Source organism: Vipera ursinii (assembly GCF_947247035.1).
Source record: "Vipera ursinii genome assembly, chromosome: 11".
In the NCBI taxonomy this organism is placed as follows: domain Eukaryota; kingdom Metazoa; phylum Chordata; class Lepidosauria; order Squamata; family Viperidae; genus Vipera; species Vipera ursinii.
The window spans coordinates 16962298-16977070 of NC_139524.1; the positions used below are offsets into that span (position 1 = coordinate 16962298).

General features: G+C 47.2%; 1 protein-coding gene across 1 annotated transcript in view; it reads right to left on the reverse strand.

The window, feature by feature from the left end:
• Positions 1 to 10965: 10965 nt before the first annotated feature.
• Positions 10966 to 14773, reverse strand: part of HCN4 (hyperpolarization activated cyclic nucleotide gated potassium channel 4) — a gene marked incomplete at both ends in the record, with an annotated part of 41771 nt that continues 37963 nt past the window's right edge. Inside the window, 3 exons of the mRNA XM_083371683.1 lie at positions 10966 to 12503; positions 13013 to 13177; positions 13908 to 14148. Coding sequence (XP_083227809.1) covers positions 10966 to 12503; positions 13013 to 13177; positions 13908 to 14148 — 1944 coding nt within the window. The remainder of the gene's footprint in view (positions 12504 to 13012; positions 13178 to 13907; positions 14149 to 14773) is intronic.

Consider the following 14773-nt stretch of genomic DNA (forward strand, 5'->3'; position numbering starts at 1 on the left):
CTGGTGAGTTAATTGGTTTGAGGTGGAGCAATTAATAATAAAGGGTGACCAGCTTTCAGTTAAATCCAAGGAGTGGAACGATTCACACCTTGACCTGGATCTAGATGTCTTCTGTATGCGCTTTTGAAGCTGGGAGAGCAGTTTCCTTATTAGAAAGTGGAAAGGTCTTCCTTCCTCACCCTCATAAACCAGAAGCATCTTTTTTTAAGAAACTTTTGCCTCATTCGAAGATGCTAAAAGAGGAGCTTAAAAAACCCTAAGGTGTACACATGTTGAAATTTTCTGAATCGAACCGTAGATGGGACCCAAAGTTGTGTGTCCATCAGGGTGAGTGACAGTAACCAGCTCCACCCTTTGGTGGAAAGGCAAGACAGGCATGTAAAAGGTAAAAGACATTCGATGGGTCTTTTTGTGGCCAAAAGTGTTTTTTTTTATATGACCGGTTTTTTTTTTCATGGTACGGACCCTTTTTCATAGCCAAGAGTATGAAGTCTTCTCTATCTTCGGAGTTCTGGCCGCATCCAGTGAATTTAGTTGGTGCACACACACTGCTCCCCAGGTGTGTGCCTTCTTTCTCTCTTACTAGACCAGGGGTAGGCAACCTCGGCTCTTTTATGACTCATGGACTTCAACTCCCAGAATTCCTGAGTCAGCTGACTCAGGAATTCTGGGAGTTGAAGTCCATGAGTCATAAAAGAGCCGAGGTTGTCTACCCCAGTACTAGACCCAAAGAAGCATCATCTTGTATATTCAATTATTCCTCCCATTGGTGGGTTCTTGTTATATTATACTGTATTGTTACTTTCGTAGAACATCAAGAATGTTGGTGATAGCGCCACGAGTCTGGGAAGGGGGTGGGATGGGGTAGGGAATATTTTTTAATAATAAAGCAGCTGTTCAGAGTTGGTTTTTTAAGGTTGAATCAAAAAGAAAAAAAGAAAACATTTATTCAAGCCAGTGTATATTATGTATTGCACTTTTTACATTTGAACGCCGTTTTTTTTAACATATCTTGTGATTTTAAATTTGCGACATTGTGTATCTTGTACCCTCATGGCTGCTCTGTGCAGCTTCCTCCACTTGAATTAAGAGGATGGGGTGGGGGGTGGGGGCGGTTGGGGGGTGGGACAGAAGAGACCCCTGTATTATATTGCTTTACAGTTTGATGTAGAAGAATTCTGAAGACTGCTGTAATTCTGAAGACTTTCTGTACATTATTTTTCTGTAGTATTTGCTGTATACTCTACATTTTTAATACTGTCATGTTTATTATTTGGTATTGGATTTCCAATACACTTTTTTTTTCTAAAATCTAAATCCAGTTCCCACTTTTGTCAAGAGTTTTTGTTGGTTGGTTTGAATAGTTTGTCTTCCCATTTTAGCAGCTCCGCGTGTTATGAGAAATTCAGGATGTAAGCATCGTAGTTTAGCTGCTGCTATGAGAGATAGGATCATAACTCTCTTTAAGCGTGTAGTGTGTGTATGTATGTATGTATGTATGTATGTATTTATTTATTTATTTATTTATTTATTTAATTAATTTGTATACCGCCCTTCTCCCGAAGGACTCAGGGCGGTGAACAGGGCAATACATAATAAAAACTAGATACAAAAATTAAAAATTATTAAAACGTGATTAAACAATGCCCATAATAAATTAATACAGATTAAAATAGAAGTTCATTTATAAAAATCCCACCCCGTCCCATCAGGCCAGGCCAGCTTGTTTAAAGAGATGGGTCTTAAGATCGCACCGGAAGGAGCGGAGATTAGGCGCCGTCCAGAGCTCGACCGGAAGATGGTTCCATAAATCCGGTGCGCCCACAGAGAACGCCCTCCCCCTGGGGGCCACCAGTCGGCATATGTATGTGTGAATGTATATATATGTATGTATGTATGTATGTATGTATGTATGTATGTATGTGTATATATATATATGTATGTATGTATGTATGTATGTATGTATGTATGTATGTGTATATATATGTGTGTGTGTGTGTGTATGAATTGTTACCAACAATTTTAAGGGTTTAGTAAGGAAGACAGATGCGTTTATCTCTATTTCACAAATTAAACACGCACCCTCTAAGGCAGGGGTGTCAAACTCAATTTCATTGAGGGCCGCATCAGCATGGCGGTTGCCCTCAGGGGGCCGGGTGGGTATGGCCAGGGTGGGTGTGGCCTACTGGGTGGGCGTGGCTAGAGTGCGTATGGCCTACTGGGTGGGCGTGGCCAGCTCTACATCGTTGGCATCAAGGGTGCCTATGGGGGCCTGGGCAGGAGTGGGACAGATCTGAGGGTCTCTTGCAGGAGGAGGGTCTCTGGGCCAGGGCCAAGGCAGTGGGGGCCGTTCCCTCACTGTTTCCAGGATGGCTTCGGGGGCCACATGAAACCACTTCGCTGGCCGGATCTGGCCCCCGGGCTTTGTGTTTGACATGTCTGCTCTAAGGTAAATGAATCCCGAGGGTTATAACTCAAGTCATTTTCTCGAAGTTGATCAAAACAAGCTTTTGAGTTCTTGGTACTCTCTGAGCTTGATTGTTGCAGACATTTCACTGCCCAGCTAGATAACATCTTCAGCATGATAATTGTAGGATTTGCTCCCTATTTATTACAGTACCCTCCCAGTTTTGGTTTTCTCCTTGATAGCTCTTTGATTAGGGTATTGTTTTCCTTTGGATTGTTTGTCTGGTGTTAAAGCCTGCTTCTTTGAATCTGGGCTACTGGAGGGGATGTGTTATTTTTTAATTTCCTTCCTGTTTTTTTTGTTTTTTTACTTAAGGGCATGATGTAGAACTGCTTATATCCAAATCCACACTCACACTGATGATGCTACCTAGGTGGGTAATAAAATGTCTGCCCGCAAACAACCAAGCTCAGAGACCGCCAAGAGCTGCATAGTTTGACCTTAAGCTACAGATATTCTCTTCTGTTGAAAACAAGCTTTGTTACAGGGGGACTTTTTGCCTTACCTGGGGAAAATCTTAACGTCTTGCAATAAAATATGTTCTCCTAATTTTCCGGGGGGGGGGGTGAGGGGGAGGTGGCTTAAGAAAATTAAAATGACGTGGCCTCTAGCAATCTGTGAAATTGATGCTGCTCGAATATTTCTAGCCAAAGCTGTTCAAAAACCGGGCACAACATTTGAAAAAGGCTGTTTCTTGTCGTCATTCGTCTGAACTCTGAAAGGAGAGTGATGAAACAAGAAGGATTCAGCACGTTTTTTCTGAATGTGGTCAAGATTCCTTGGTTGTGCCAGACTTTATGCGGCGAAGGAAGTCAAATGGGTAGATAAATAGGGTTTCAAGCCTTATCTTGGTCAGCTAGGTCTGGGCATTGAAGGCTAACAAACATGGAAGATGCCTCCTTGGGGGAAAAAATTGATCTGTGCTGATGGCAGCGGCTTTCCAGAGTTGTCCCCCTCCCTCTTCATTTATTTATTTATTTTATTACATTTATATCCCGCCCTTCTCCGAAGACTCAGGGCGGCTTACAAGCTTAGCAGTAGCCTTCATTCTGTGTATATGCCTGCTTGTTAGGGCTTTCACACACACCCCAAGCGGCATTATTACAAAGTCAGCTTAATTGCCCCCAACAATCTGGGTCCTCATTTTACCTACCTCGGAAGGATGGAAGGCTGAGTCAACCTTGAGCCTGGTGGGACTCGAACCTGCACTAATTGCGGGCAGCTGATGTTACTTAAGGAGGCATCAGCCCACTGCTCCACCAAGGCTCTTGGTGCGCCTTCCAGCTTTTGAGGCCGCAAAAGGGGGACCAGAGATTTCCCGAACTCAAGGTAAGTATTCGGAAGCCCAATTCTCCCTCTGTGGCATCTTCCCGAAAGATGTTTGTTGTAAAAACAAATTGCCTGGCTAGAAATGAGGGACCTTTTGGTGCCAGGGAAGATTGGGCTAGAACCAGCACTGGCCCTTCTACGAGATGAAATCCTCTTTCACTTGAAATCCCTCCAGCCAACAAGGACTTTCGCCTTCAATCTGTTTTGCCCAGGACCCTGTCATCTTCCTTGGCTGTGGCCGGTGGGCAAACCACCAGCTTAGGTCAGAAAGGGAAGGGGAAGGGAGAAAGGGAGAAGGAAAGAAAAAGAAGAGGAGTCACCCCAATCTGAACACTGCCGAATTGGACAAGGCTCGTATCTCATCCATTAATTGCTCTGTCAGGCTGGTATTTAATTAGCTCTGGTCTCCCAGCTGTTAAGCCTTAGTCGAGGCTCCATCCTCTGCTGCGTTGTCACAGCAACTAGTATTTTAAGTGCTCCACTTTCTCCCCCCCCCCTTTTTTTAAAAATTTTTTTGGTGCTCTTGAAGCAAAAACCATCTCCGTTACTACTAAGTGCAACAACGGTCAGAACGTTAGGCGGAGGTGGAGGAGAAGCAGATCGAGCAGAGGCAGAGTCTCTTTGAGTTTTGCTATACCTGGCCGCAGAGCCAGCGTATTCAAGGACCACGGCAACCTCAGGAACCACCGTCGGGATCTCCCCATTTGTAACTGAATATTCAGCACCGTCCTTTTGGAAAGACGTTTGTGCCCTCTTGCGGCTGCAGTGATCATGTTTGCAATCCGGGAGCCTGAATTGGCCTTCAAGCAGGAGAGAGAAATGACCTGGGTCCACCTTTGCAGCCCAAAGGTTTTTTCCCCCCCATGAAGTAGTGTCCCTATAGGTTCTACAGCACCTGAAGGCCTGGCAAGAAGCAGCAGATGGAAACTAATCAAGGAGAGAAGCAACTTACAACTAAGGAGGAATTTCCCCGACAGTGAGAACAATCAACCAGTGGAACGGCGGGTCTCCAGAAAACAATGGAGTTTTTCAAGAAGAGATTGGATAATTGGACCACCGTTTGTCTGAAATGACCTAGGGCTTTTCCTGCTACAGCAGGGGCCCGACTAGAAGACCTCCAAGGTCCCTTCCAACTCTGTTAACATTGCTTTCCCTGCCATATTAACACGTTCCTTGCCTTGCTTGTTTTATTCTTTTTATCTCGCTTTTCTCACTTCCTTGACTGCGAGTTCTTAAAAATAACCTCTCATTTTTAAAAATAACTGGCCGTGCAAACACTGCTTTTCTTTCAACGTGTGCACAAATCCTTCGGACAGCTTAATGACTGGCGCCTGAATCGGTTGCAAAAAAACAAAACAAAAAAAAAACCTGGCCTGCTTATCACCTCTTACCGTTGCCATGGAGCTACGGCAACTCCCGGGCTGCAGCTCCACTTTGAAGTGGCATCCATCATGCCAGGAGAGAGAAACAAAAGGGCACTTTGGGGAAATCCCTGCTTGCTTCGTGCAGAGGGAGCAGCCACTGTGCTTGTTTGTGGAAATGGCACCCCTGGAAGCCATATTGGAGAACAACAGACGAAGACTCCTGAAAAAAAAGAAGTCCTTCCTCAAGGAGGACATTAGTGACAAACATGACTAGAAACTTAAGGAAAACCATCACGGTCTACACGTTCCTCCTAAGGCAGAGAATCTATCTGCACTCTCCATCCACTGCACTGTCACTCAGTACAGGTCATCCTCGACAATGGAGCCCAAAGTTGTTGTTGCCAAATGAAACACTCGTTAAGTGAATGTGGCCCTGTTTACGACTTTTCATGCCACCGTTGTTAAGGGAAACCCTGCAGTGGTCAAATTAGTCATACGGTTGCTAAATGAATCTGGCTTCTCCCGTTTACTTTGCTTGTCGGGTGGTCACGAAAAGGGGATCCCGTGAAAGTCATAGAGTCGGTGACCAAGCATCCAAATTTTGATCATATGACCATGGGGTAAGTGTGCAAAAAAGGTCATCAGTCACTTTTTTGGGGGGTGCCATCGTCACTTCCAAACGGTCATTAAATGAACTGCTGGACGTCAAGGACTACCTATAAATCAAAAGCTGCTTAGGATGGAGATAGGTTACCAAACGTGGGGATTTGAGTCCCTGGGAAATCAAGCCATCTAAGAGTTGAAGGGTCTCTGTGTGGAGTTGATGGCCTCTCCATCCTTGGAGGTCTTCTGGGAGAGATTCCACAGGCACCTTTCATGATTTTCCACCGCAGGGTGGAGAGTCGCTCCCTTCCAAGTGTACAACTGTGAAATGTAATTCTGAAGACAAGCTATGTGTAGGGATAGAAATTTTACCAACCAGCATGCACAAATCCTATCCAAAAGTTGAGCCCTCTCTCTATGGAGTTGAGTTGTTCTCCATCCCTGGAAATCTCCAGGAAGAGGCTGGAGAAGCACCTCTTGTGATTTTCCAGTAAGGGATGGAGAGGTTGGTCCTTCCCACTCTGTAATGGTGTGGTTGACCGGTGATAAGCTGGTGGTAAACCATCACTTCTGTTGAATGACAGGCCCGTTTCCCAGGCTTCAATAATTTCCCTGGCTGTTTTTGTGCTTGCTCGTCCGACAGTCTTAGTAGCTGCAAAATTGAATGTATTCATCTATGCATGGACACACACACACACTTCTGTTGCTCTTTCATTAGCATTTTTATTAGAAAAAGACCTCCCTCTCCCTAGAATACTCTTAAACCTTGAAGGAAGACCAAAGTTTAATTTACATTTCATTTCCCACCTAGCAAAAGCACTTGAAAGCAGGAGAAGCTAGCTATATTCTCGGGGCAAACATTCGAAGATTAAGAGGCACATATTTAAGAGTCGATTTCTTGCTTGTCTTTGATGGATTTTTTTTTCTTTTTCTCTTTTGTGCAAAAAAAAAAAGACCCTCCCGATACATTTTGGTATAAAATCGAGCAAAATATTTAGAGAAAGCCCAGGGTTGACAAAAGAATCACTGCTATTGTCCCCCGTGTGAATCTGGGCACCCTTGTGAGGGATCCTTGTTTGTTCCTTGAATTCCTGACTCTCTCTCTCTCTCTCTCTCTCTCTCTCTCTCTCTCTCTCTCTGCAGTGGCAGAAAACGCAAGAGAGCGCCAGAGGAGAAGAGCAGGACTTCAGAGTGAAAATGGCTCATTTTTCTTCTTGTTTTCTTAAGGAGATAGTCAGATTCCCAGCATTACGTGGGGAAAGGACAGGAAAGGCAAAAGAAGGTGGTGGTGGAGGAGGAGAAGGATTAACATGGATCGATAGCAGAGATGAAATCACAGCTTGAATAAAACTAGCTGCCTACCTCCTTGGTTTATCTAGTGCAGTGTTTTCCCAACCTTGGCAAATTGAAGCGGAATGGACTTCAACTCCCAGAATTCTCAGTAATGGCTATGTTGGCTGTGGAATTCTGGGAGTTGAAGTCCATATACCTGGAAATTGTCATAGTTGGGAAACTCTAGTCTAGTGTTTCTCAACCTCGGCCACTTTAAGATGGGTGGACTTCAACTCTAGCCAGGGAATTCTGGGAGTTGAAGTCCATTCATCTTAAAGTCACCAAGGTTGAGAAACACCGGTTTATCTATCATGGATCAATATCTTAGGCTCCCATCTCCCTCGGGAAGAGAGAGTCGAACTGCAGTTCATGAGGGTCTTTCAGGGAACCCATAACTTAGTTCAGGCTTTGGAGGAACGTGAGTGTTATTGCTCAGATCATAGGACACGGTCAAGTCCGAGTTCTGTGTCTCGTTTAAAAAATGGCCTATTGTAGGACTCGCACAACTGTGAAAAAATAAAAACGACTTGTAGGTCTCAGCCTTTCAAAGGGTTTCGGTGTCATTTCATGATGCAGCGATGGTTCCTTAGCAATGGCGGATGGGTGCAGCGGTATATCTCGCCCACCTTCGTACAAACTGCTTTTCTACCTTTTGATTTTGTTTTGTCACGGAAGGTTTGCCCAGCAGACCAACTCCCTTAGAGATGTACAGGCAGTCCTCGGCTTACAACAATAATCGAGCATAAAATTTCTGTTGTTCAGTGAGACATTGGTTCACAGAGTTTTGCCCCCCCCCCATTTTACAACTTTTCTTGCCACACTTGTTGAGTGAATCCCTGCAGCTGATAAGTTGGTAACCCGGTTGATGAATGAACCTGGCTTCCCCACTGAGTTTGTTTGTGAGAAGGTCGCAAAAGGGGGTCACGTGACCTTCGGACACAGCAATGGCCAGCAATAGGAGCCTCTGAATTTTGATCACCCGATCATGGGGATGCTGCAAAGGTTGGAACTGCGAGAAACAGTCATCAGCCAAATTTTTCCATGCCGTTGTAACTTTGAACGGTCACTAAATGATTTGTTGTAAGTTGAGGTCTACCTGTATCTCTAGCCCAATGGAAAAGCATTCTTTCAGCTACAAAACTCACATGCGAAAGGACCGGTCACTTCTCCGGTCCCCCAGAAGATGGGTGGTCCAAAAGTGATCACAAATTATACCGCCGTCCTAATCCTTAGCTGGGCTTCGTTCAACCACCAGGTCAATGATCTGGATGAGGTTGGCCAGAATTGTCGATTGTGGCTTGACACTCCTGTGGGATAAATTGGAATCAGGAAGCTGCTGACGCCTTTGCAACGCCAGATAAAAAGGAACGGCGTGTCAATCTCAGACGTTGCTCAGAAACAGCGGCGGCTGAGATGCGTTTGAATATTAGTAGCTCAGGTTACCGGTTGGGTTTGATCTCCGAGCTTGGCAATTTGGCTGCAAACGTTTCATCTCCATTTGTGTGTGTGTGTGTTGGGGGGGGGGACAGCTCTTCGCTGAGCTTTGGAGATTATTACACAGATGAACACATAGACGGACACCCCCTGTTCAAAACCAGCACACTGAATACATCATCCGATGAGCCTGGGGTGTTTTTGCAGGCTCCTGCATTCCAAACCTTGCCACCTTCAAACAACACTCTCCAGGACAGCCCAATATTTCTGTGGTTAAGTGAGACATTCATTAACTGAGTTTTGCGCCCCCCCCGGTCCATTTTATGACTTTTCTTGCCACAGTTGTTATGCGAATCGCTGCAGTGGATAAGTTGGTAACCCGGTTGTTAACTGAATCTGGCTTCCCCATTGACTTTGCTTGTGAGAAGGTCGCAAAAGGGGGTCACGTGACACCACCACCCCACCCCGGGACACACAGCACAACGGTCATAAATACAAGCCTCCGATTTTTGATCGTGGGGATGCCGCAAAGGCCACAACTACGAAAAATGGTCACGAGTCTCAATCTCCAGTGGCCATCGTAACTTTCAACGGCCACTAAACAAACGGCCAAGGGCCACCTGTTACATCAATGTGGTCGATGAATTGACCACTAGCTGGAGAAATAGGCGCCGAATCAGCTTTTCAGGGTTTGCAGCAAAACCACCAAACAGCGGCAAAATCCGCAATCTGAAGCGATGGATAAATTAATAGGGGAGGGGGCTATGCTAGCACTCCTCCTCCCCATTCTATAAGTTTCCCTTAACTGGAAAAATTGCTGTGGTCAGCACCAATGGCCATTACTGCTGGGTTGTTGTTGTTTTTTTTTAAAAAAATATCTAAAAATGGCACCAGGAAGGAAGCTGCACAGGAGGAATAGGGCTCTCTGCCTGGACCACTGACCTCCACTTCCTTGCGCTTTTCATGTATTTTTGACGTTGTGGCATGTCGTTCCCACACACCCCTAGTTTTAAATAAATCACTCATATGGGAAAGAAAGGGAAACAACATTATTCCTTCTGTTAAGAAAGGGAATCTGTCTACAGCTAATCCCCGATTTACAGAATTCCCACTGCTAAGCAAGGCCCCTGTTAAGCGAATCACTCCCCATTGATGATCTTTTTGCCACGGTTGTTAAGCGAATCGTTGCCGTTGTTAAGTGAACCACGTGGTTGTTAAGCAAGTCCAGCTTCCCTCCATTGCCTCTGCTGGCCGGAAACCAATCGGCAAGGTCATAATTGGCAATCCCATGATCCCGGGATCCTGGAACGGTTGTAAATTACATGCTGGTTGCCAAGAGCCTGAATGCTGCAAGGACCGGTCATTAAAACCACTTTTTTCCCCCCACCCCCAGTGCTGTTGTAACTTCGAACCATTGCTAAACGGCTGGTCATTAAGTCGAGGGTTACCTGCATTTCGCCCCTTTCCAGTTTGTAAAGGACTTCCCTTCTCTCTGAATTTTTGGAGCAGCTGAATATGTTGGTTTTCTCTTGGATCAGATGTGTGGGGTGGGGGGGAAGGGGAAAAGGATCATTTTGAGCAAAACTGCAGCAGGAGAATTATGCTCATTTTTTCCAGCTAAATCGTGGCTCTCACTTGGATTGCAGAGGAGAAAAATAAAGGCCGTATCTGTGCACCTTTACTGTTGGGGGAGGGGAACGTTGAAATCTAGATCAGGACTTAAGTTCTTCCCCTTAAAAATGTGACACTCTTGATAGGAAGCTGGAGGTATTTTAATTTCCATAACTGGTCAACTGGGAAGCCACCTTAAAGGTTTGCTTGCATCTCAGCTACGTGTCCCTCAAGGGAAATCCCTTTTGTGTCTCCCCCACCGCCCCACACCTTACATTTATACCAAGGTCTCATCTGAAGCTCCCTTAGATCACAACCTGGCTGGGTACAATCCTGAAGGCTAAAACGCTCCAGCTTGTAATGAAGAAAAAAGATGGGACACCCCTACCGAGAAAAGTCCCTCGAACGCCAATCTCGGGAGTGGAATCTCTCCGTACGAAAGCAATTTTTTTTTAGCTGGAAGCTAAAGAGTTCGCCGCGTGCAACCTTATCCTTCCACATCGATCCCGTGCCTCTTTTCCGATCTCTTGCTCCATGTAGTAAAATATTCTATAAAAGAAAGTGACTGAAAATCTATAGCTCTAAGAATACCTGGTTATCTTGTGTGTGTTTGTGTGTGTGTGTGTGTGTGTGTGTGTGTGTGTGTGATATCGCCCTTGTTCTTATTTTTAATCTCGTTATTAAACTCAAAGTAATGGGAAACTGAGGCGCATCGACATTCTCTGGGACCTGAAAAGCAGAAAATGAAAGTTAAGGGGGCTCCGGGAAACAGGAGGAAAGTGGGGGAGGGCTGGGCCAGGCCGAAGAGGGGGGGGAGAGAGCATCTCACAAGTTGGAAGGCAGTTTTGAGCGGGTGGGCTCTTGTTCCCCACTCAGCTGTAGAGACCCTTTCCTCTCGGCGACGGACGGAGAGGAGGAGATGGCAAATGGTGGGGGTTGGGGCAGACAACCTGAGGATATTTGGCGTGATAAAGTGACCCGTCCTGGCCCCGAGCTATATGGCTTCCCCAGAGGTCTGGGGCCTCCCCTGAGGTCACTGCCGTTGCCTCCGCCAGAGAACGAGGAGAAGCTAGAAACGGACTCTCGGGAGGAGGAATGGGGGCTCGAAGTCTTCGCTGCTTCGTGGGGCAGAGACGGCTGGGAAGCGGAGATCAACTTGAGGTCCTGGCTTAATCGTCCTGGCAAAACCAGCGGCCGACTCCGGGGCTGGAGCACCTGGGCAGGTGGGCTGGAGGTCTGAGGCAGGAGCAAAGAGCCTTGAGAACCCAGCGTCCCCGACGGGCCACACTGGAAAGTCCTGGGGGGCAAGCTTTGACTGGGAGGGCTAAGGCCTGATGGTCGTGGGTACAAGGGTGGGGCCACGGGACCAGGCTTTGGAGGAGACAGGGAGGTGAAGGAGGACCGTTCCTGGTGCAACTGAGCAATGGTGGCCGGCTCAGCAGAAGGGCCTAATGCACTTGGCTGGGTGGGGCCAGAGGTAGGAGGGGGGCCTCCTGAGGCCTGGGCTAGTTGGTGTAAGCCAGAAGAGGGAGAACTGGACAAAGGGGGCAACTGGAAGTGGTTGGTCCCTCCAGTTCCTGAGAGCTGCAACAGCTGCCCCGTGGAGTGGGGCCTGCCCGTAGGTTGCAAGCGGCTGCAAGGACTAATGGGGGAATTTGAGGAGAGTTGAGGGAACGAGGAGGGGGTGGTGGCTGGTGGTGAACTCGGGGGAGCCTTCTGGAATGGGCCAAAGCTGGTGTCTGAAGACTGCAGCTGAGCAGCCCCTTCAGTCAAATCCAGAGGCCCATGACACAGCTGCCCCAGTCCGGTAGATGTGGGGCTGCCCAGGTTTTGTTGCGTTGACCCAGCGGAAGGAGAGCTGGCCAAGGACTGATGCAAGGGACCCAAGCTGGTTGATGCAGAAAACCCAGCCAACTGCTGGATCTGGAAGGAGGAGGAGGAAAGGGTCTCCACCCCTGGCGTGCTTGACGGGGATCCCACGATGGAAGGTCCAGCAGAAGACACCAAGGAATGGAGCCGCCTCAAGCGCCGCGGAGTCTGGCTTTGCGGCTGCCCCAGAGAACCCAGAATGGAGACCGGCGGGCGGAAAATGGCTGTGGGAAGGCGTGGGTGGTGGGTCAGCGCTATTGCTACCGAAGTGGTGGCTGCGGCAGCCTGCAGAGGAGCCTGGATCAGCGGGGTCCAAATAACAGGTGTGGGAGTCGATGCTGCTGCTGCCGTTGCCGCTTGGATGTTGTGGGCGCAGTGGGCCATTTCTCTGTCATGCTGTACAATTTGTTGGATGATCTTGTTCTCCTGGTAATTGAAGACGCCTGAGTTGAGGTCGTGTTGGACCTTGTGGAGAAGGATGGAGTTCTTCTTGCCTGAAAGGAAGAGGAAAGACAGCTGAAGAGCCGTCTTGAGGAGCCACCAACCAAGGAGAAAGGGTGAAAATCCTGTCCTTCTCCAAAAGGACTTTCTTGCCCACCTCAATCAACGTCTGCAGAGGATTCATTTCCATGGGAAATCAAAATGGGGGTTCAAAAGCTGCAGCCCGAGAGATCTGCAAGGATCTCCTGAGACTCTGCGGTGAATGACAAGAAGTTCAAAGACCATTCATGGTCCAAGCCTGGACAAAACAAACGGCCCTTTGGGCCAGAGGGCTCCTCCCAGAATTCCCGTTGAGCACTGAATTGCATCACCCCCAATGTGTGGTACGGGTCCCCAATATTTCGTAGCAGAAATTGAAGCAAAAATCCCCAAAATAGACTTATATTGTGGGATGGGGACCACCACGTTATCTAACTATTAGACACACAGAGCCTTTAGAAATGTAAGGTAAAGGTAAAAGTTCCCCTGCACATGCGTGCTAGTCGCATGTGTGTGTACTTACCAATGCGGTCCAACCTATCCAGTGCCACCGTTTCGAAGGCCCTTCTCATCATGGGATATTCCTCTAATACTTCATTGAAGTTGTCCACCGAAAGCGAGTAGAGACGGCAGTACGTGTCGGCTCTCACGCTGGCTGTGCGTCGGCCACGAGTCAGCAGGCAAATTTCTACAAGAGAAGAACACCTTGAAATCTATTTCGTGGTATGGACCACAGGCTTTTCAGGGCCTACAGCAAGGGCAAGTAATCTAGTAGTAGTCATAATAGTAGTTGCTTACTACAGTTAGAGGCGAGGAGCATACCAATCGGAGATTCAATCAAACTACTAAGCACTTGAATGAAAGATCTAAAAAAAAAAAATTGCAGAGAAGAGCAACAAAGGTGATCAGGGGACTGAAGGCCAAAAGACGTGAAGAACGGTTACAGGAATTAGGTCTGTCTAGTTTAACGAAAAAGAAGGATTAGGGGTGACATGACGGCAATCTTCCCATATGTGAGGGGCTGTCCCAGAGAAGAGAGGATTGACATATACTCCAAAGCACCTGAAGGCAGGCAAGAACGCACCAAGTGGTGAACCAACCTAGAACTGAGGAGAAACTTCCTGACAGTGAGAACAATTAACCAGTGGAACTGCTTGCCTCCAGAAGCTGTGAGTGCTCCATCACTGGAGGTTTTTAAGAAGAGACTGGGCAACCGTTTGTCTGAAATGGTACATCCTGCTTGAGGAGGGGGTTAGACTAAAAGACCTCCAAGGTCCCTTCCAACTCTTGTTATTCTGTCCTTCTATTGTTGGATATAACATCGAGATCAGATAATCGACTCTATGCAAAGGACTCTTGGCACTCTCTGATCTTTGTTTGAGCTGCACAGCCAAGAGAGGGAAAATGTTTTTCCGTACCTCCAAAGTAGGAACCGTCGGCCAGCTTGGTCTCCTTGTTGCCTTTGGTGAGCACACTCACCACCCCATGTTGGATGAAGTACATCTTCTTCCCGATGGTGCCTTCTCGGATTATGTAGTCCCCTGGCTGGAAGACCTCAAAATGCAACTTGGTCAGCATGGAGGTTACAAAATTGGGGTCGGCGTTGGCGAACAGAGGCATGGAAGCCACCAGTTTCCTGCAGTTAAAGTTGATGATCTCCTAGTCCCAACAGAAGCAGAAAAACCCTGTGAGATACGGGGGATTTCAGCTGTTTAAATCAGGCTTCTTGACCCCTCCTCCCCTCTCGGCAAGGTAGCAGCAGGCATGAAAAATGGGTGTTCATCTATGCTTTTCAGTTTCTGAAGCTTCTTTCTTATGCTTCATAATTCAGTCGATCAATCAGCATAACACATTACGTAGAAGTTGATCAATCTATCCTTCCCATATGTGAAGCAGCACCATTGTTTAATGTCCTAGACAGTCCCAAGCTCTTTCAGCACGTCTGATCTTTGTGCTCTCTGAGCTTGGTGGTTTTCTTGCAGACATTTCACTACCCAACTAAGTAATATCACCATCAGAAATGTTTCCAAGAAAACCACCAAGCTCAGAGAGCACCAAGGACCCCACAATCCTCCTCCTCCTCCACCACCACCACTCCGCAAACCCCATTCCCTTCTAGCACTGATAATGTTCCCTAGTTGGGTCATGAAACGTCTGCAAGAAAACAACCAAGCTCAGAGAGCACCAAGGAGCCCACAGTCTCCTCCTCCTCCTCCTCCTCCTCCATGAAAACCCCACTCCCTTCTCACACTGATAATGTTCCCTAGTTGGGTCATGAAACGTC